Source organism: Sphaerodactylus townsendi, linkage group LG09 (assembly GCF_021028975.2).
Source record: "Sphaerodactylus townsendi isolate TG3544 linkage group LG09, MPM_Stown_v2.3, whole genome shotgun sequence".
In the NCBI taxonomy this organism is placed as follows: domain Eukaryota; kingdom Metazoa; phylum Chordata; class Lepidosauria; order Squamata; family Sphaerodactylidae; genus Sphaerodactylus; species Sphaerodactylus townsendi.
This window is the reverse complement of record NC_059433.1, coordinates 28,494,653-28,514,036: the sequence shown is the minus strand read 5'-3', so window position 1 is coordinate 28,514,036 and position 19,384 is coordinate 28,494,653. Positions and strand designations below refer to the sequence as shown.

Genomic DNA, 19,384 nt, shown 5'->3' with positions numbered 1-19,384 from the left:
TACATTTCGTAGTAGTTGCCACTCTGTCTCGCATGTACTGAGATACTGAATCTGGACAGCATTGTGAGAATTCGCTCTGTTCCCCTATCCGCTCAACCAACAACACTGACTTCCTGCACCAGGTCCTGGGTCCCACATAGAATTAGATCTAGGATCACCTCTCCCCTGGTTGGTTCCACAACCATCTGCTCTTAAAGCCACAGTCATTGTAGCATATCCAGGGAATGTTCATCTCCTTACTCATGACCTTGAACATGCATTTTTCCAGTTTATATGGGGATAGTTAAAATCAGCCCATTACCACTGACATTTTTAGGTTTTGTTGGCCTCTCTAATTTCTTTTTCCATCTCAGAATCCTCTTGTGCACTTTGGTCAGGGGGACGATAATATATTCCTAATATTAAACTGTCCTTCACACCTGGTATTGATATCCACAGTGATTCTGTAGGGGAACCAGCTCCCCTTGCATTGTCTATTTTATGTGATACTATGCTCTCTTTGAGTTTAGGGAAGAAAGCCCACACCAAATGTATGAATTCCTCGTATCTTTTTTTCTTCTTTAGGCTAACAGTTGTAGACTCTGATGAAGCAGCAAACTCTACTACAGCTTCTTTGATAGTCCTCAAGCCTGAAGATCATCCACCCGTGGCCAATGCTGGAGCAAATCAAGTAATCTGTTTGCCTCAAAACTCTGTTACACTAAGCGGAAACCAAAGCTATGATGATCATGAGATTGTTAGCTATGAGTGGTCTTTGAGCCCGAAAAGCAGAGGCAAAGAGGTAGCAATGCAGGTAAATGGCAAGAACCTTGTCTATATCAGACAGTTCATTCCAATTTTTGGAATTTTCTGATGTTTGTTGACAGAGGTAAAAGTCTTATGTTGAAGACAGGAGTCTTTGAGGGCCTGATGAGAAATATCCTAACAGGATTACGGTGGTTTATGCTTTAATTGATTTATTACAACCTCTTTGTGTTTAAGCAAACTGTTTTTTCTACAAAAGGAAATCTGAACATTTGAACCTGCTGATTGCATTTATTTCATACATGTTGATCCAGAGCATTTGTGATTTTGCCAGGTATTTGCAGGCATATTTAATGGGATTGAGAAATAATGATATACAGAAATAATTACACAGAGAAATAATTATAGCAGAGGACAAAGATATTTGTAGTCCTCCGCTATGCAGTATTCAGTTCCTTGTTCCCATGTCTTGAACTGATTTTGTATATCTTTATCCTCGGAGTGACTGTATGTGCCACACATGCCTTTCACCAGCCGTGGTAAACTGAGCCAGAATGAAATGCCAGGGCATATTCCAATTGGACTGATGTTTTATCAGAGAAAATGCAATTTGGCTCACTTCTGCAGGGAATTTAGTGGTTAACACTATTAAGGTTTTCAGCAGTGAGTGGCATACTAGTGCATGTTATTATTCTAACATTGCCTTAAAACAGCAATTGTGAAACATTACTTTTCTTTTAGATCCATTTGAACTAAGATATTCATTTATTTGGACTAAATGGTCCAGAATAATTATTTTATTTATTTATTTATTTATTTATATTTCAAACTTATAGGCCGCCTCTTAAAAGGTACATTTGTTTTCAATTTTTTGGGTTAAGAACAATTTTTTTTTTACTGTTAAGACTTCTGATTTTTCTCTCCTTCTCTCTCTCCTCCTCTTCCTGATCACACAGGGAATGCAGACTCCGTACCTCCAGTTGTCCGCTATGCAAGAAGGCAATTACACATTTCAGCTGACTGTTACTGATTCTGTGGAGCAGCAATCTACAGCTGAGGTCATGGTGACTGTTCAGCCTGGTAGGCAAATTTGAAGCAGGTTTGATTTCACAGGTCATCCATCTGTTTAAGAGCTATACTCATAAGCTAACAAATCTCATTGGTCCTTTTATCCCTCTGGGTAGAAGGAATGTGGGGTAGGGGGGAGAGGTAGCCAGCCAACCATACAACCTCTGTAAATTGGACTGTTGTTGGGTACAGGCTCAGAAGCTGAAGGTGCGGACTGAATGGCATACTTGGCTTTTTCAACTCTGCTTCTATATAGTTTTGTAAAAATTAATTTTTGTTTATTTTTAAAAGACTTGTAATACCAACATCTAATGATAGACAAAGAGCCTTTCTGCACAAATCTCCTAAAAGTTTGTAAAACATTTTCAATCCCCCTTTTGTTTGCATTCACCCCCTTAAGAAATTATTCCTGGCCACCATTTTCCGGTTTTCTCTGTTTCCCCCCCAGTGTGTGGACAAATCAGTGCTTCATGCTTCATTCGCAGCATGCTGCAGTTCCCTGAGTCGTCTGTAGTCGATGCTGTGAATATTAAGTCCCCAAAAATCTTAGAAATGCTCTGAAATGCTCCAAAAACAGGAATATTCACAGCATCCGAGTCTGCCTTGAAGCCCAATGAGTGAGGTGATTGCTCTGAAAGATCTCCACCGCCCATTGCTTGGCCTAGGGCAGTGGATATCTTTGGCAGCTCCCTTTCCTTGTTGCGAGGGAGCCTGGTTATCCATGATGGTACAGTGGTGTTCTATGGTGGCAAATGGAACAGATTCAGATGGTCAATTGCAGTTTTACCCCATCTTCTCACTATGAAGGATCTGGTGGCCATAAGATGGAGCTATTACTCATGTTGTTGTGGAGATCTCTGTGATAGACCCCTTGGTGCCTGGATTGGCTACTCTGGCAGTTATTAGTGGGTTTTTTTTCCCCATTTTGGCACAATAGATACATCCTATCAAGTATCTGCAAATCTTTATCTCGCAATAGGTTACTTTTGTATAAAGGTGATCCTGTGCATCCACAGTTCACAGTTATCCCACATCACAACTTTCCCCATTGCAGTATTGGTCTATCATGGAATAAATTAAATGAGAATTTGGGGGGAGTTTTGTGAAAACTGCAGACGACACGCAAAGGTCAGCAGACAACACAGAAAAAGTTTAGAAGCTCGGAATACATAAAAGATACATATAGTATTGTGTAGTATAACATATTTTATCTTCCAATACCATAAATATACACAATTTCTTTCTTAAAAGTTAAAAGAAAAGAAAAAGGAAAAAGTCAGACTTGTTCTGTTTAATGAAGGGAGGACTAGAAATTATTACTTGGATTTCCAGATCATGGGGGGTGCTGTGCCCCTAACCCCAGCAATGTGTAAGGGATAACTGTACTTTCCCCTCACTGTAAAATAAATATTTCTTTTGTTGTGCTCAGTTCCTGCTCCTGCCACCCCAACTTTTCATAGCAAAGACTGTTTTTTATACCGCCCTTCTGGGATGGGGCGGTATAAAAGCCCAAAGTATAAATAAATATATAAAATATGTTCTCACATGCATAGCAACTGTCCTGTAAAATTATTATTATTATTTATTGGGTTTGGTATATCGCCCAATCCCCTAAAATGGTTTCAGTCTTGTTGAAATGAAGTTCTTAATTGTGCTCTATTGATTGTATTGTAATCTCTTTTTAAATGATCTGATCATTTCCCCATTTAACTTTCCACAGTGTCTGGGCAGAAAATCTCTGCTTTGTCATAAAAAACAAGTTGTATGAGTCTTGGACTGTGAAAAATCAGTAGCAACATGAAAACATACCATGCTAAATTCTAAATCCTAAGGAACAGCAGTGGTGTAGGAGGTTAAGAGCTCATGTATCTAATCTGGAGGAACCGGGTTGCACGATTCCCCAGCTCACTGCCGCCCTGAGCTGTGGGAGGTGCTGATCACTGGGAATCTTAGGATTCCAGCTCTGTACACTCCCCACACAACGCCTAGCTGGGTGAGGCCTTTGGGCTTCTAGCTCACAGCTTCTCCGGAGCTCTCTCAGTTCCCCACCTCCACCTCACAGGGTGTATGTATGTTAGGGGGGAAGAGGCAAGGGAGATTGTCCAGTCTCCTTTTTGAGTCTCCCTGCAGGAGAGAAAGGGGGGATATAAATCCAAATTTTCCTCCTCCCTTTCGTCCTCCCCTGTCCTTCCTCGCCCCCTCCCTGCGGCTCCCTCCTCGTCCTCCCTCCCTCCCTCCTCTCCTCTTCCTCTCCTTCTCTTCCTCCTCCTCCTTCTCCTTCTCCTTCTCCTTCTCCCTTCCTCCTCCTCCTCCTTCCTCTTCTTCTTCCTCCTCCTCTCCTCTTCCTCTCCTTCTCTTCCTCCTCCTCCTTCTCCTTCTCCTTCTCCTTCTCCCTTCTCCTTCCTCTTCTTCCTCTTCTTCTTCTCCTTCTCCTTCTTCTTCTTCTTCTTCTTCTTCTTCTTCTTCTTCTTCTTCTTCTTCTTCTTCTTCTTCTTCTTCTTCTTCTTCTTCTTCTTCTTCTTCTTCTTCTTCTTCTTCTTCTTCTTCTTCTTCTTCGTCTCATCCTGCTTAGTGATCGATTACCCCTGCCAGTGACTGACTGACTAGAAAACATGATTTTAAAAATATATTTTTCATTACAGAAAATCGCCCTCCAAGAGCTGTGGCTGGTCCAGATCAGGAGTTGACACTTCCTGTCCAAAGCACTATTCTTGATGGAAGCCAGAGTACTGATGATCTAGGCATTGTTTATTATCACTGGGAGAATATCAGGTATTGTATTGGTGGCTTTTTTTGTGTGAATGTACTCAGCGGCATGAACACATGGTAATGGTAATGGTTCAGTAATTTGGATTTAAGGGATTAAAGTTGACAGCTTTCAGATGGTGTGTTTGCAGGGTCTTCAAACAGGGCAAATCAAGCGCAATTCAGTTTTAACAGATCTTTCAATCTAATCAGCTGCCTTTTCAAACTGTTATGGGCTCAACGTATTGTATTTTGTATGGGCTCAATGTATTGTTGAAGGAGAAACAGAGTTTTCTCTGTGATACACCTCTGAAGATGCCAGCCTTAACTGAAGATGCAGGCGAAACGTTAGGAACAAAATCCACCAGACCACGGCCACACAACCCGGAAAACCCTCCAGAACCTGTTATGGGCTCGATCCAGAGTAATGTCTCCACAGGTGAACAACTGTCCATGGAGAGTGATTTTCCCACTGACCCCTTCTGCCCTCCCAATAATCTTGTTCCTGGGAGGGAGAAGACCCCCAGGAACATTGCAGGGGACGTTTAGGCTACCATGAGAATAAGTGATTGGTGGAAAGTCCTTGCAAATGCAGAAATGTCCAGCCTTGATCCAAGCCCATATGAACCCCATTTTTCACAAGAATAATTAGGGATTGCTTGCTGAATGTAGGCTTTGGCTTTTATTTTATTTTAATTTATTTAAATTGTTGCAGCCTGCCCTTGGCATTTGTGGAAGCTTAAGACAATGATCTAAGTGACTATAGCTATGGACTATGATGTATAAGTAATAAAATAAACAAATAATAAAATATTATTATTGCTTCAGCATCTATGGCACAAGCCAGCTGAGGTTGTCCTAGTGGTAATCGGCACCCTGGGCACCATTCCAAAAATGCTAGGGCTGCACCTAAAACATCATCAAATTGACAAAATTAACATCTGTCAGATTCAGAAGTTAGCCCTGCTGAAATCCGCACAAATACTACACCGGTACATTACAACTTCGTAGGCCTCTGGGTGAGGCTCGAATTGTAATGAAAGGCCAACAACCAGCTAAAGAACTGGCAGCTGTGAGATCAAACATATTAAAAACAAATTATTATTATTATTATTATTATTATTATTATTATTATTATTATTATTATTATTATTATTATTATTATTATTATTATTATTATTATTATTATTATTATTATTATTATTATTATTATTATTGAGGAAGAGGAGGAAGAGGAGGAAGAGGAGGAGAAAGAAGGAGGAGGAGGTCACTAGATACCGCGATTTGAAAATCGAGCTTCAGCGTCTATGGCACAAACCAGCTGAGGTCATCCCAGTGGTAATCGGCACGCTGGGCGCCATCCCAAAAACACTAGGGCAGCACTTAAAGCATCTTCGAATTGACAAAATTAACATCTGTCAAATTCAGAAGCCCTGCTGGTATCTACTGCTGGGATCCCTGCTGGGATCTTCTACAATAATAATAATAATAATAATAATAATAATAATAATAATAATAATAATAATAATAATAATAATAATAATAATAATAATAATAATAATAATAATAATAATAATAATAATAATGAGATGCAAATACAAGGACCACCACAAATTAGAAGTTGAGCGATTTGGTGGCAAAAGAACAACAAGTAATCCCACTAGTGAGTCGGTGCTCTAGGGAGGAATCCCAAGAAATCTTGAAAAAAAGAAACATCTGGAAAGAAGCCCTAGAAACTTGGACAGGGAACATCAGTCCACATGCTGCAAGAAAGCAGCACTTCTAGGAACTGCACATATTCTCGCATAAATACCTCTAATATCCACCTAGGTCCTTGGGAAGGACTCGATATTCAGAGATGAATTCCAGACACTTGTGCTGTGCTGTTATGTGTATAATAATAATAATAATAATAATAATAATAATAATAATAATAATAATAATAATAATAATAATAATAATAATACAATAAAGAATAAAACCATTCCTCTGCCGCCATTCAGACTTTGACACTTTTGACTAGATCTTTTTCGTTTGTCTTCTTAGATAACTTGCATACAGGTTTGCTGATGCTGTTTTAAGCCAATTATTCTGTAGTTGAGGAGAGAAGCATTGATCAGGTTAAGGGTTTAATACCAACCTGAAGTAGATAAAAACTTGCTCTTAGAGAGAGTCTGTTTTAGCTCTTAAATTTGATACGAAGAGGAGCTCTCCTGTAGCTGCCATCATCAGCAGAATTTGTCCGAAGGCCACAATAGAACATTTTAACAATATAAGAATCTGAATTAACTCAGTCAGAATCCAGGGTTATGGTTTTCTTTTCTCTCTTGCAGCGGACCGAACTCTTTGCAAATGGAAAATGTAGACAGTGCAGTAGCCACTGTCACAAGTCTCAAAGCTGGGACGTATCACTTCAGACTGACCGTAAAAGACAATCAGGGACTCAGCAGCACCACAACACTCTTTGTGACCGTAAAGGAAGGTAAAGCCAATGACCTCATTGTGTGAAGAAATAAGGGCTTGTGGCTGAACCTTGGTGTAGAATGAAATTAAATAACATCAACCCACCATTCCACTGCCTGTATTTATAATGTGCCTCGTGCACCATCTCAGGGCTTTCTTGTACCTTTCGGAGGTCGCCAAAACTGTCTGTTTTGAAAAAGTTTGGGGATACCACAGGATCTTCAAGACTGTGCTCCATATTCGGAGCTTTTATTTTCTTATTTTAATTCTTTATTTTGGATTTATTACAAAATAAATAAACCCCTGCTGTATTATTTAAGTTTACTTAAATGCTTTTTTAATCTTATTCCTAGTTGTAGTGGCACTGCTAGCTCCTTTTCTGTTTTCCCTCTATCTCTCCCTTGCTTAAGGAGTTAGCCAGCTTTCTTTCTTTCTTTCTTTCTTTCTTTCTTTCTTTCTTTCTTTCTTTCTTTCTTTCTTTCTTTCTTTCTTTCTTTCTTTCTTTCTTTCTTTCTTTCTTTCTTTCTTTCTTTCTTTCTTTCTTTCTTTCTTTCTTTCTTTCTTTCTTTCTTTCTTTCCTTCCTTCCTTCCTTCCTTCCTTCCTTCCTTCCTTCCTTCCTTCCTTCCTTCCTTCCTTCCTTCCTTCCTTCCTTCCTTCCTTCCTTCCCTCTCTCTCTCTCTCTCTCTCTCTCTCTTTCTTTCTTTCTTTCTTTCTTTCTTTCTTTCCTTCCTTCCTTCCTTCCTTCCTTCCTTCCTTCTTTCTTTCTTTCTTTCTTTCTTCCTTCCTTCCTTCCTTCCTTCCTTCCTTCCTTCCTTCCTTCCTTCCTTCCTTCCTTCCTTCCTTCCTTCCTTCTTTCTTTCTTTCTTTCTTCCTTCCTTCCTTCCTCCTTCCCTTCCTTCCTTCCTTCCTTCCTTCCTTCCTTCCTTCCTTCCTTCCTTCCTTCCTTCCTTCCTTCCTTCCTTCCTTCCTTCCTTCCTTCCTCCTCCTCCTCCTCCCTCCCTCCCTCCCTCCCTCCCTCCCTCCCTCCTCTTTCTTTCTTTCTTTCTTTCTTTCTTTCTTTCTTTCTTTCTTTTTTTTTTTCTTTCTTTCTTTTTTTTTTTTTTTTTTCTTTCTTTCTTTCTTTCTTTCTTTCTTTCTTTCTTTCTTTCTTTCTTTCTTTCTTTCTTTCTTTCTTTCTTTCTTTCTTTCTTTTCCTTTTTTAATGAAACTCTCCCCCTTTTTTACAATTTTCTTTTCTTAGAAAGCAACCGCCCACCACAAGCTTATGCTGGAGGCAAGCACATCCTTGTTCTTCCCAATAATTCTATTGCTTTGGATGGTTCACAGTCTTCTGATGACCAAGGAATTGTTTCCTATCTCTGGACTCGGGATGGTCAAAGTCCAGCTGCAGGAGTAAGTATACTAAGAGTTTAACTAGCCCAAATTAATCTTTTCATATTTCCAGTAGATTTAACCTTTATTTGCTTTTGTGACGTGTGTTTGAACCCAGTAATGTCAATTGGATAGAGAGCTTGATTTGGATGTGGCATGACTCGCCTTGGGAATCTCTTTATGAGTCTCAATTCTCCATCTTTAAAAAGGGAATAAAAGCAACCAAACTAGTGGATTTGAGACTGAGGGGAGCATCCACCATCTGAGGTTGTTCTTGACCAGTTTTGTGGCATGTGAAAGGACATGAAGATTGTAGGCAGCTGTAAAATGATTTGTCGTGAGTTCAAATGAATCTGAAGCTTGACTCTTGCAGGATGTGATACATGGTTCAGACCATGAGGCAGCATTGCAGCTAACCAATCTTGTGGAAGGGATCTATACTTTTCACTTGAAAGTCACCGATGGCAGAGGAGATTCAGACACTGACACCGCAGTAGTGGAAGTGCAGCCAGGTATGATCTTTAACAGGACATCTATAGCTTACTGTCTACATTCTGCCCAAATTCCTTGTTTTCCCCCCTATAGGCAGTGCAACAAATATCTTGTTCAGCTAGGATGCCATTCTCTTTGCAATCCAGGAACCATGGGTGGGGGGGGGGCGGGGGGGGAGATTTCCTGTTGACGCCAAACTTGATGACTGTTTTGCCTTGTTAGGATGAATCTCCATTGCTGTTCAAGGCAGATGCCAAAAGCAGATATGAAGGTTCCCTCAGAAGCCTTGGTACATTCCTTGGATTTTTCAGTCACTGGGGGCGTGATGTCACTGATTGAACTTTGCATGAGGTAGCTCTATTGGGGGCCTGCAGAAAAACGTCAAGCCCTCTAACCCCTCCCTAGCGAAAATCCTGCTTCCTCCTCTTACATGCTCATGTCATTGTGTGCAGTTGTAGTAGTTGGTGGTGATCTAGGATCAGCGAGACCTAGGTCCAGATCCCCACACAGTCATGACGCTCACTAGGTGAGAACATGGACCAATCATCTTCTCTCAGTTTAACCTACCTCACTGGTGATTGAGGATAAAAGGATGGTGAGAAGGCAGAATCCTGGACATCCCCCTAGAGGAGTTGGATAGATAATGTGTGATTGCCGCAGTTGAAATTTCCAGTAGTCCCTTGGTAGTCACAAGCTTTCTGGCTGCCATATTTTCTTAATGACAACTGACATGGGTTGTGGCATAATCCGGTTGAATAAAACTGTGGAGATGGCGGGCACTGTGAACAGTGGGAAGGGGTGGGGGGTTGGCCATGGTGCTGAAGTGGTTGGTAGAATATTGGATCTCTGGCTAGCTACCCAAGGGGCTCACAATTCGAATTAGCATAAAGTAGTATGAACGGGGTCCACTTCTGGTATTTATGTTACTAACAGTTTGAAAATGTTGTTCAAAAGTTGCTTGTTTGGAAGCTTTTTTGTATTTTATTCCTCTTGAGACAGTGAAACTGCGTTGTATCCTGCTTTCTTGTATGCTGTTTTCTTGTTGCTGCTCTATTTGTAAGTTAATGCACTTGTCTGCTAGTCAGCTGATAGTCAGTTGCTCTCAGTCCTTTGAGATGTATGCTGGGAGTATGAACCTTTCATTAAAGGTTTTTTGGTTCGGCCTGCTCAGCCTGCCTTTATAAATTAGCCTCAGATTTCCAGAAGCAATAGAGTGGATTGTCTCTTGACAGCTGTGTTCTCTCTCCAATACACAGTATCCATTTGAACAGACTGTCAGTCTAGCCTTCAGTTTTATTATCCCAGCTCCCCTGGCTTCTCTTTCTTCCCTCCTTTGCTTCTTCCTTTGCTTTCTTCTTTCTGATTTTTACTGTTAAATGTAACTAAACAAATAATTTCCATCTTGGTTAATTAATCCAGGTACTTTTGTAAGGAGAGGCAAGACTGTGGAGACTGTGGGGGAAAAATTCTTTGCTTGGAAATTCATGTTCTGTATTTGAGAATATAATTATTCAATACATGATGAACTTATGCACGGAACTTGCATTTTCCTTGTGTTTTAAACATTATTATTATGACTTCTGGGACTCCTTGCAAATAGAATGAAGAGAATATTTGCCATGTTCAAAAAGTACTCTGTCATTTCCGCATTTGCAGACCCTAAGAAAAATGACCTAGTGGAACTGATATTGCAAATTGGAGTTGGCCAGTTGACGGAGCAACAAAAGGACACGCTTGTGCGACAGCTTGCGGTGCTATTGAATGTCCTGGAGTCAGATATTAAAGTTCAGAAAATACACGCCTATTCTGATATCAGGTATAAAGACTTACAGAGTGCCAGTGTAATGTAGGGATTAGAATGTCTGACTTTTGAGATCTCAGCTTGAATCTTATTGGATGGCTTTGGGTCAGTCAATCTGCTCAGCATGACCTGCCTCTTGAAGTTCTGTGTGGATAAAATGAAGGAGAAGGGACTCATTAATACCTGAGCTCCTTGGGTAGCAACTAAGTCCATTGCAGAGGCTTTTTTCTGCGATAGACCACATTTCTTGGTATGTGGTGCCACTCGTACCAAACCAGAGTCTATCAGTGAGTTGAACAATGCCTAACACTGTTTGATTCATGCGCATGACCTGATGCATGCCTAAGGAGCAGCAGTGGCATAGTGGTTAAGAGCAGGTGTACTCTAATCTGGAGGAACCGGGTTTGATTCCCCGCTTTGCCACCTGAGCTGTGGAGGCTTATCTGGGGAATTCAGATTAGCCTGTACATTCCCAACACAAGCCAGCTGGGTGACCTTGGGCTAGTCTTTTGAGCTCTCTCAGTCCCACCCACCTCACAGGGTGTTTGTTGTGAGCGGGGGAGGGAAAGGAGTTTGTAAATCCCTTTGGTCTCCTATAGGAGAGAAAGGGGAGGGATATAAATCCAACTCTTCCTCTTCTTCTAATGCGGCTTGATGCCAAACACCATTGATGCCTAACACTATTTGATGCATGCACATGACATGATGTATTCAGAGCTTAGGTCTTCTAAGTAAACAAAAGGTAGGTATTTTTTTCTGTGCTCAGCCTCTGGAACAAGAGAAACACTTTAATATATTATAGTTCTGCCATTTTAAAATGGATTTTTGAACACTATGCAAGATGTATTGTCGAAGGCTTTCACGGCTGGATTCAACAGGTTCTGGTGGGTTTTCCGGGCTGTGTGGCCACGGTCTGGTGGATCTTGTTCCTAATGTTTCACCTGCATCTGTGGCTGGCATCTTCAGAGGCATCTGGACATGGCCCACCCACCCTATTGGAAAGAGGGGGAGGGGAGGGAGTGATTGGTGGCACAGAGGGAAGTCTGTTACACACTGTGTCCAGAGAGAAGGAAATGTTTGGGGTATATATTGTCCATGTCCCAGAGTGGGGAATCAATCAGTAAGTGTTTGGGTGGAACTTGTTATGCAAAGATGTGGTTGATAGCATTGTATTGCAATACACCCACAAGATGATTCCCCTTGTCAGGTAGATTCTGTATACCAAACTTCAGCCTAATGGGGCAAAAGGTCTGAATTTTTTAGTGAATACAACTCAGGCCTTGCTACGCTTTTTATTGGATAGAGTTCCCATCCTGGCTCCGTAGTGTTAACCTGCCCATCCTCTCTTTAGCACAGCGGTTGTGTTCTACGTGCAGAAAGGGTATCCTTTCAAAGTCATAAAGGCTTCAGATGTGGCGCAGATGCTCCGCTTGCAACTCTTGAAAGAGAAGCCAGATTTCCTGCTTTTTAAGGTGCTTCGTGTTGACACGGCTGGTATGTCTTTGTGTTCCTTCCAAGGATCCGTAGAGCTTTACAAGACTTTAGTACTCACATAGCGCAATACAACATATATTTGTGTGTGTAGTTAGTTGTTGCGTATGTATATGTGTGTATTTTCCCTTGTAGTTTGTGGTTTATGGCGATGTCCTCATATTTTGCTGTTTAATAGAATGGTGTCGAGCAAAACAAGAAGCTGGAGAATAATGTGTGCCACATGTTACAGATAACATTTACAGATAAATAAAGTTTATCATGGGCCATGGCTAGTAGATCAGTGTCATTCATTCTGCACTGGATGTTGAATTACAAACTTGCCTGCTTGGAATGAACCACCTCTGATACATCTGTATTTCCACCCAATCAAAAACATCTAGTTAGTTTATAACAAAAACATATAGTTTTGCAGTACAGGGCAATTACAGTGTTTACAACACTGTTCTGTGCAGGAATTTGTGTAGAATATCTTAGAATATCTGTGTAGAATCGGAGAAGTGCTGGGGACGTAGCGCAGAGGTAGAGCACATAATTTTCAAACTAACAATAGAGGATGATCTTGGGCAGTGGTGGCGAACCTATGGCACAGGTGCCAGAGGTGGCACTCAGAGCCCTCTTTGTGGGCACACGCGCCATCGTCCCAGTTTGGGCACTCAGCAGTGGCATAGTGTCAAGGGGCGAGGGGTGTGCAACGCACTGGGTGTGTGACCTTGCCGGGCCATGGCGAAGGCATTCCAGGGGTGTGACAGGGGTGTTTTAGGGCGTTCCAGGACAGGGCGGGGGCAGGCAAGGGCGCAGGGCGCACATGTGCCCTGGACGCAGTTTTCCCTTGCTCCGTCCCTGGCACTCGGTCTCTAAAAGGTTCGCCATCACTGATCTTGGGTATCAGGTTGGGGTAAAATCTGTCACTAAATATCCCAGAGAGGGTCAATGTCAGCGAGATAAACAGAATTACCCTAGAGAAACCAATGTTTGACGATTATTGAGGCATCTGTTTATGGATAAATAAAAGAGGGGTTTAAGATGAGAAAGTAGCTTATATTTAGGCTTTTCTACCTTGCTAAGGTTTACCTTGGCCTTGAATTTGCAAATACAGAACCCCAATGTTGTCTGAATGCCAAACAACAATGCATTGTTTATGATTCCATGTTTTGCTATTATAGCTTGCCTTCTAAAATGCTCTGGACACGGACATTGTGACCCCATCACTAAACGTTGTATTTGCTATCAACTCTGGATGGAAAATTTGATACAGTCGTACCTGAATGATGGAGAGAGCAATTGTGGTAAGTTGTCAGGGGATGGGTGAAGTCTGCATGGAATGGATGTGGAATAGAGCAGATCTATACATGTTCTCTCTTGCATGAATGTGAATTAATGTAGCCTATTACTGTTTTGAATGTTCCCCTAGAATGGAGTATACTCTATATCATGGTCTCTGCTTTTGTTTTGATGGTGCTGATGGTGGGTTTAATCTGGATCTGCATCTACTGCTGCAAAAGGTAATGATATTAACCTTATGGATACTACATGCACAGTCAAAAGAGAGTCAGGATGGTGTGGTTAGGGTACCACTCGGACACCTGGGATATTCATATTCAAATTTCCATTCAGCTGGGAAGCTCCCCCTGTGATCGGAGTGCCAATCTTGTCTCTCAGCCTCATCAACCTCTCTGACTGTTGTAAGCATAAAATGAAGAATAAGATCCACAATCCGAAATTGTCCTATTTCACCTATAAAATATATATCCCTAGGGTCCCTAGATCTCCCAGCTGCTTACTGACCAGAATTATTTAATTTCAACAACCTTGTGTTGTATACTGTATAGTCATACCATGTTGGAAGGATTAGGAAGCTTATCCACCCTTTTACGCATTCTCTCTGCAAATTTGACAAAATGTTTTGGTTTTAAGAAACTCTAGATACATAAATTAATAAAAGCTGCTTCAGATGTGCAGGCCTCTGTATTTCTCATTTGGGAAGTGTTTAGCTATGCTATACACTGTCTCAGATAAAGATGTTAGTATGGTCCGTTGAAGTGCAGTGGTTGAGAAAATTGCATGCTTCTGCATTAGAATATAGTCCCAAACAAATTTGAGAATTATTCATTTTTATGCAGTGTCTTTGTCTAAACCATTATTTTGTACATTATTGAACATGGTACTTTGTTACAAGAGCATTTATAGTTAATCGAATGGCTATCATCAAACTTGCAAATGTGTGGGAGGAGCTGGCCTAGGTAGGCACTAGGACCCAGGCAGAGGATTCTACAACAAAAAGTGCCTGGTATATTTTGTTCTGTGGCTGAGGAATATACAGTCTACTAACATCTTTTTGTGAGACTGAGTATAAGCATTCTTAGATGCTCGCTGAATGGGTTTTGCCATCAAGGTCTGCCCAAGGTCTGTGTGCATTCTGTCAGTCTGCTCAGCAGTGTGACTTAGGCTGGAGGAAGCCTTCCAGCTTTGTTGAGCAAACTGACTGGATCCACCCCAATATAAGTGGCTGCACTTTTGAAGCAGGCATGATTATAATTACCACTTGGAGGAGAGGGTATCCATGAGGTTAATTTGGTGCTGTTTGAATGAGAGAGACTGAAAAAAAATATTGTGCTTCTGCAGCTCAGAGTATGAGCTTCAGCTGTTTGGAATGGCCATATACAGAGGAAGGTGAGCTTCCCAGATGTGGAGATAGTAAATTGCTCCTTTCCCCACCTGAACTTATCTGACCTTGTGATGGGGGGGGGGGAAGCAAGTGCTTGTGGACCCAGGGGGTGAGTGGGGAAGCTAGATGAAAAGAGGAAGGACTGTACACATACCATGTTGAGGGAAATTGAGGGAAATTAGTTGGGGGGGAACACTTTTGGATGATTCTGTTTGTAAGACAAGGCAACTTTGAGGGATTTACCTAACTGTTTGAATTGTTTGTAAGAAAACACAACCCAAGAACGCAACAGGGCATTTGTTTTGCCAGCTGTCCAAGGGCAACAATTGAAATTGCTTTTTTTAATTTTGCAGCAGAAAGAGAACCAAAATAAGAAAGAAAACAAAATACACAATTTTGGATAACATTGATGACCTGGAGAGAATGGAGCTTAGGCCCAAATATGGTATTACTTATTTGATTCTTCTAGTCTCAGTGGTTATAACCAAGGAGCTATTTATAACTCATATGGGTATTTTTCTAGTAATTAATACGTGATTTCTCTTTGCCACATCTGGTGACAATACTTGAAAGGAGAACAGGATCTGAATTCAGTTGGCTGTCAGCAAAGGTTCTTGCTGTGATAAACCAGTTAGCCCTCACTGGTGTAGTGAGGGGGGGCACAGGGGGCTGGAGCTGTGGGCACCACTTCTTATGGGGCATATTATTGCAAACCCCCCCCCCCCCCCACAACTTCAAGGAGCTCAGGGCATGGGCACAGTTAAATATTGGCCAACAGAGTTGGTCCCACTCCCAAACTCCACGTGGAGCACAAGAGGCGGCCGGCCAGGCTGGCATGGGTGCGAGGCCAGCTGCCTTGTCCGATTTCCATGTGGAGTTTGGAGCGGCCCATTTGTTGCTGGCTTAAGCTGGCTGGGGCCAGCTTTAAACTGCAGGCTGGAAAAATTGGAGCTTGGAGGGTGGATTCAATAGTATAAAACTAGAGCTGGTCAGCCCTCAGTGCTCAGTGTGCTGCTGGCCTCAGCAAGTCTTGGGGCCAGCTTTAAGCTGCAGGCACAGCACCCAGGGTGAGCCTCTGGCACTGTTTTAGTATGTTACACCCCTGGCATACTATTGCACCTATTACATTTCTGCTAGGGAATAAAACTATTGAAATGTTATGTTTCAGTTCCATTTTGGGTTCTATGCCTGAAATTATTCTGATTTGGCTGGTAAAATCTCAGTAACCATTTGTGTCAGATTCTGTGGATCAGATTCAGTTTTGGTTCACACAGAGAAATTTAAAGATGATTTGCAATTTGCCAGCCATTTCCTCAAGCTGGAAGAGGGACAAAGGCCGGGCCAGCCTCTTATAGGCCCCAGCTGTCCCTCTTTGATGATGTCACGATGTCTTGCTTTTAATGGGCATGGTTGCCGACTTGACTTCTGCCCTTCTTAGGGCAGAAGCCGGGGGCTCTCCCCTTGCCCTTCCCGGGCAGCAACTTTGGCTGTGGCGATTCACGGCCGCTGTTTTCCTAAAGATAATTTGCACTGTGATGTTGATTTCCTGTGCAAAATGGAGCGTTAGCAAGGTCTAGCTTGATATAACTGTCACTACCCGTGAATATAACAGAGCTTCTCTCCAACTCTACCTTTTGCCCAGATCCACTGATACGCTTACATTAATGGCTTGAGCCTGCTGTATTATGCAGTAGGCGTAAGGACTTGATGGTTTGGTTCAGCTGGTCTTCCTTGGCAAAGGCTCCCAGTGTGGGGAGACAGGTTCTCTGCTTTTCATCTCTTCTTCCTTTGCAAAGGACAGTTCAGTTCACTTAAGTTCAGAACACTTAAGCTGCTCTTGTCTGATCGGCCAAAGACCGGCAAAATAGGGCGGGATGCCTTCTTGGAACCCTGTGCAAAATATTCAGAGAGAGTTTTTTTTTCTTTTAAAAAAAGAGCAGAGTTTTGTGCACCCATCAGAGCCCTATGAATGACAATGTTATGATGGTAGAATTTGATGCTGGAAATGAACTGTTGCTAAGTCAAACAGTGTTCAGGTCTTCCGGAACATCTCTTACTACTTCTTTCACCTCAGGTATAAAACACAGAAGCACAGTACACAATTCCAGCCTGATGGTTTCAGAGTCCGAGTTTGACAGTGACCAGGACACCATCTTCAGCAAAGCAAAGATGGACAGAGAGAACCAGAGGAATCTCATGAATGGCTCCCTTAAAAATGGCGTCTCTTTCGGCTACAGCTCAAGGGCAGATAAATAACCATGCAGTGAAAGGACATGTTGACCTAACATGCCAAGAACGAGTCGATCCTCTTCCCTCTATATTTTCCTGAAACACTACAAGTGGCTAATGGAGCAATAAACTTCCCAAATGGAAGAAAGGAAAATGGACTCTGTGGACTTGGCTGTCTGCTGAAAGAATGAGGAAAGCACTTTAACCTACCACATTAATTATGTGGAATGTTTTTATAGCACAAATGACTGCTGATGGTATTCATGTAATATCTCATGGGCAGCTATCACTGAAATCGTAGCCCGGATGGTTGCATTAAGAGGGTCACATGCTGAAGCTACCTTATGAGCTTATTTCCCAGAGCAAGTTGTGACCGTGCGTCTATCTGATATCACTTTAAACTCAGTATGCAAATTAGCCTAAGTTATTAAAAGCAATGTCTAGCAAACAGCATCAGTTGTCTTCACACCCATTTTTATTTGTGCCTTTCCCCATTTAAAAAAAAAGTATACAAAATTAGTAACTGCTTTTGCTAAATAGGAGGGATTGCATAACTTGGATTTTTAAAATTAATTTTCGCTAGACATTGGAAATATGGTGAGTGGGTACACATGTGTATATGTTTGAGACAGTTGATGCCGCTGAACTCTGCTTTTCTACAGCATTGTGGTTCAACTCGTTTTTCTTTTGAAATTTAATTCTAAACAGGGGCAGTCTCTAGTTTGTTAAAACATTCTTGACCATTATACAAGGGCTGCTGACTTCCACATGTGAGAAACAGCTTTTTCCAGGTTCACACCTCTTTTGTACATGAACGTTTTCTGCAGGAAGACATCCCAAGTCAGTGATGGCAAACATTTAGCACTCAGCGTGTCAAAAATTTAGAAAATGCCTATCTAGACTCTGCTGGTGCGTCACCCCTTCTCCCCAAAAAAGAAGATTTATATCCCCCCTTTCTCTCCTGCAGGAGACTCAAAGGGGCTTACAATCTCCTTGCCCTTCCCCCCTCACAACAAACACCCTGTGAGGTAGGTGGGGCTGAGAGAGCTCGGAGAAGCTGTGACTAGCCCAAGGTCACCCAGCTGGCGTGTGTGGGTGTTTGTTTACAATTGTTTATAGATTCATTAATTAAAAATATAGCCAATCATTTGCTATGTATTAACATAAAGAAAAGTGAAATAATTACAAAAATGACGCACACTCTAAGAGGGAGAATAGTTACAAATTACAAAAATGACGCACACTCTAAGAGGGAGAATAGTTGTTGGGTGTTTGTTGGTGAACAGTGATGTGTCACCCAAAAGGTTGTAGCCGGTCACATGTCTAGGTTTCCCTGATCTTTGACTTCTAGTCACATGGTGGCTTCAAGTGAACTCATTTCCCAAGTGTTGGGCCCTGATTTGGACTGAAACCATAGGACTCCGTTAATTTGAACACATCCTGCAGCCTATATTGGTGGACTGATTTAATAACAATAGTTTTATATACCTCATTTGCCTTTTTTTCATCTTGAGAGTAAACTCTGTGTGTTAAATGCTGGTTGCATGACTCCATGGTGAAAGTACAAAGTCTGTATTAGATACAATGGGGTCAGCTATATTTATTCTATGTCTGTCTCTTTCACATACTAAAAGTAGAAGGGAGGAAATCTTGCTTACATTTCTCTAACTCCTATATAAGGAATGAGCTGGGTCAGAAGTATGGGGAAAGATGGCTTGCAGATGAACAAGTGTCTTAGTGGTACATATGTACTTTCCCTCTTGGGACATGGTCTAAACAAAAATCTGTGTAGTATCCGTAAATGCCATGCTATGCAGATATGTTTGGGTGTACAAAATTTATATGGAACTGAAGTACATTACAATAATCCAGAGCCGTAGGGAGGGGGAACTGTGCTTGGGGCTCGCAAAGTGTGCCCTTACCATTTCATGCCCCTGGCACTTACTGGCAAGGATGCCAGCAATGATGCCACCTGTCCCCCTGGATGCTATGCCACTGCAATAATCTGAACTACCGGTCCATGTGTCATCTTGAAAATAAACAATTATGGCATTCTATATATATAGCAGCCAAAGATATTTTTCTTGAAGAATTGTTCAGCATTATCTATCTTAGCCTTAGATCTGCTGGAAACATCTTTATGATATGAACGCTTTCATTCACCTTCACCAACAGAACTGAAGCTATCAGAAGACAATGCCTATTCTATTTTGTGTGTAAGTAAAGTTTATGCAAATCTAATAACTTTAACTGAAAAATAAGCTTACAGAACACAACTAGTTAACTGCTGAATAAATGGAGTTGTCCAAAC

The 19,384-nt window shown here is 41.6% G+C and overlaps 1 protein-coding gene across 5 annotated transcripts in view; it reads left to right on the top strand.

Annotated features, from left to right (window-relative positions):
- The window catches only part of KIAA0319 (KIAA0319 ortholog), a 43,660-nt gene extending 25,655 nt beyond the window's left edge, over positions 1-18,005 (top strand). For 2 of the 5 annotated variants that reach the window (XM_048508088.1, XM_048508087.1), the window contains exons 10-21: positions 565-793; positions 1,701-1,824; positions 4,455-4,584; positions 6,891-7,039; positions 8,262-8,413; positions 8,766-8,904; positions 10,541-10,700; positions 12,037-12,179; positions 13,343-13,465; positions 13,591-13,681; positions 15,198-15,289; positions 16,919-18,005. In XM_048508088.1, the coding sequence (XP_048364045.1) occupies positions 565-793; positions 1,701-1,824; positions 4,455-4,584; positions 6,891-7,039; positions 8,262-8,413; positions 8,766-8,904; positions 10,541-10,700; positions 12,037-12,179; positions 13,343-13,465; positions 13,591-13,681; positions 15,198-15,289; positions 16,919-17,100 (1,714 nt within the window). In that variant the 3' untranslated portion in view covers positions 17,101-18,005. Of the gene's footprint in view, positions 1-564; positions 794-1,700; positions 1,825-4,454; positions 4,585-6,890; positions 7,040-8,261; positions 8,414-8,765; positions 8,905-10,540; positions 10,701-12,036; positions 12,180-13,342; positions 13,466-13,590; positions 13,682-15,197; positions 15,290-16,918 lie in introns of those variants that run through there. The other 3 variants (XR_007245490.1, XM_048508089.1, XM_048508090.1) reach the window with 3 other exon arrangements.
- The last annotated feature ends 1,379 nt before the right edge of the window (positions 18,006-19,384 follow it).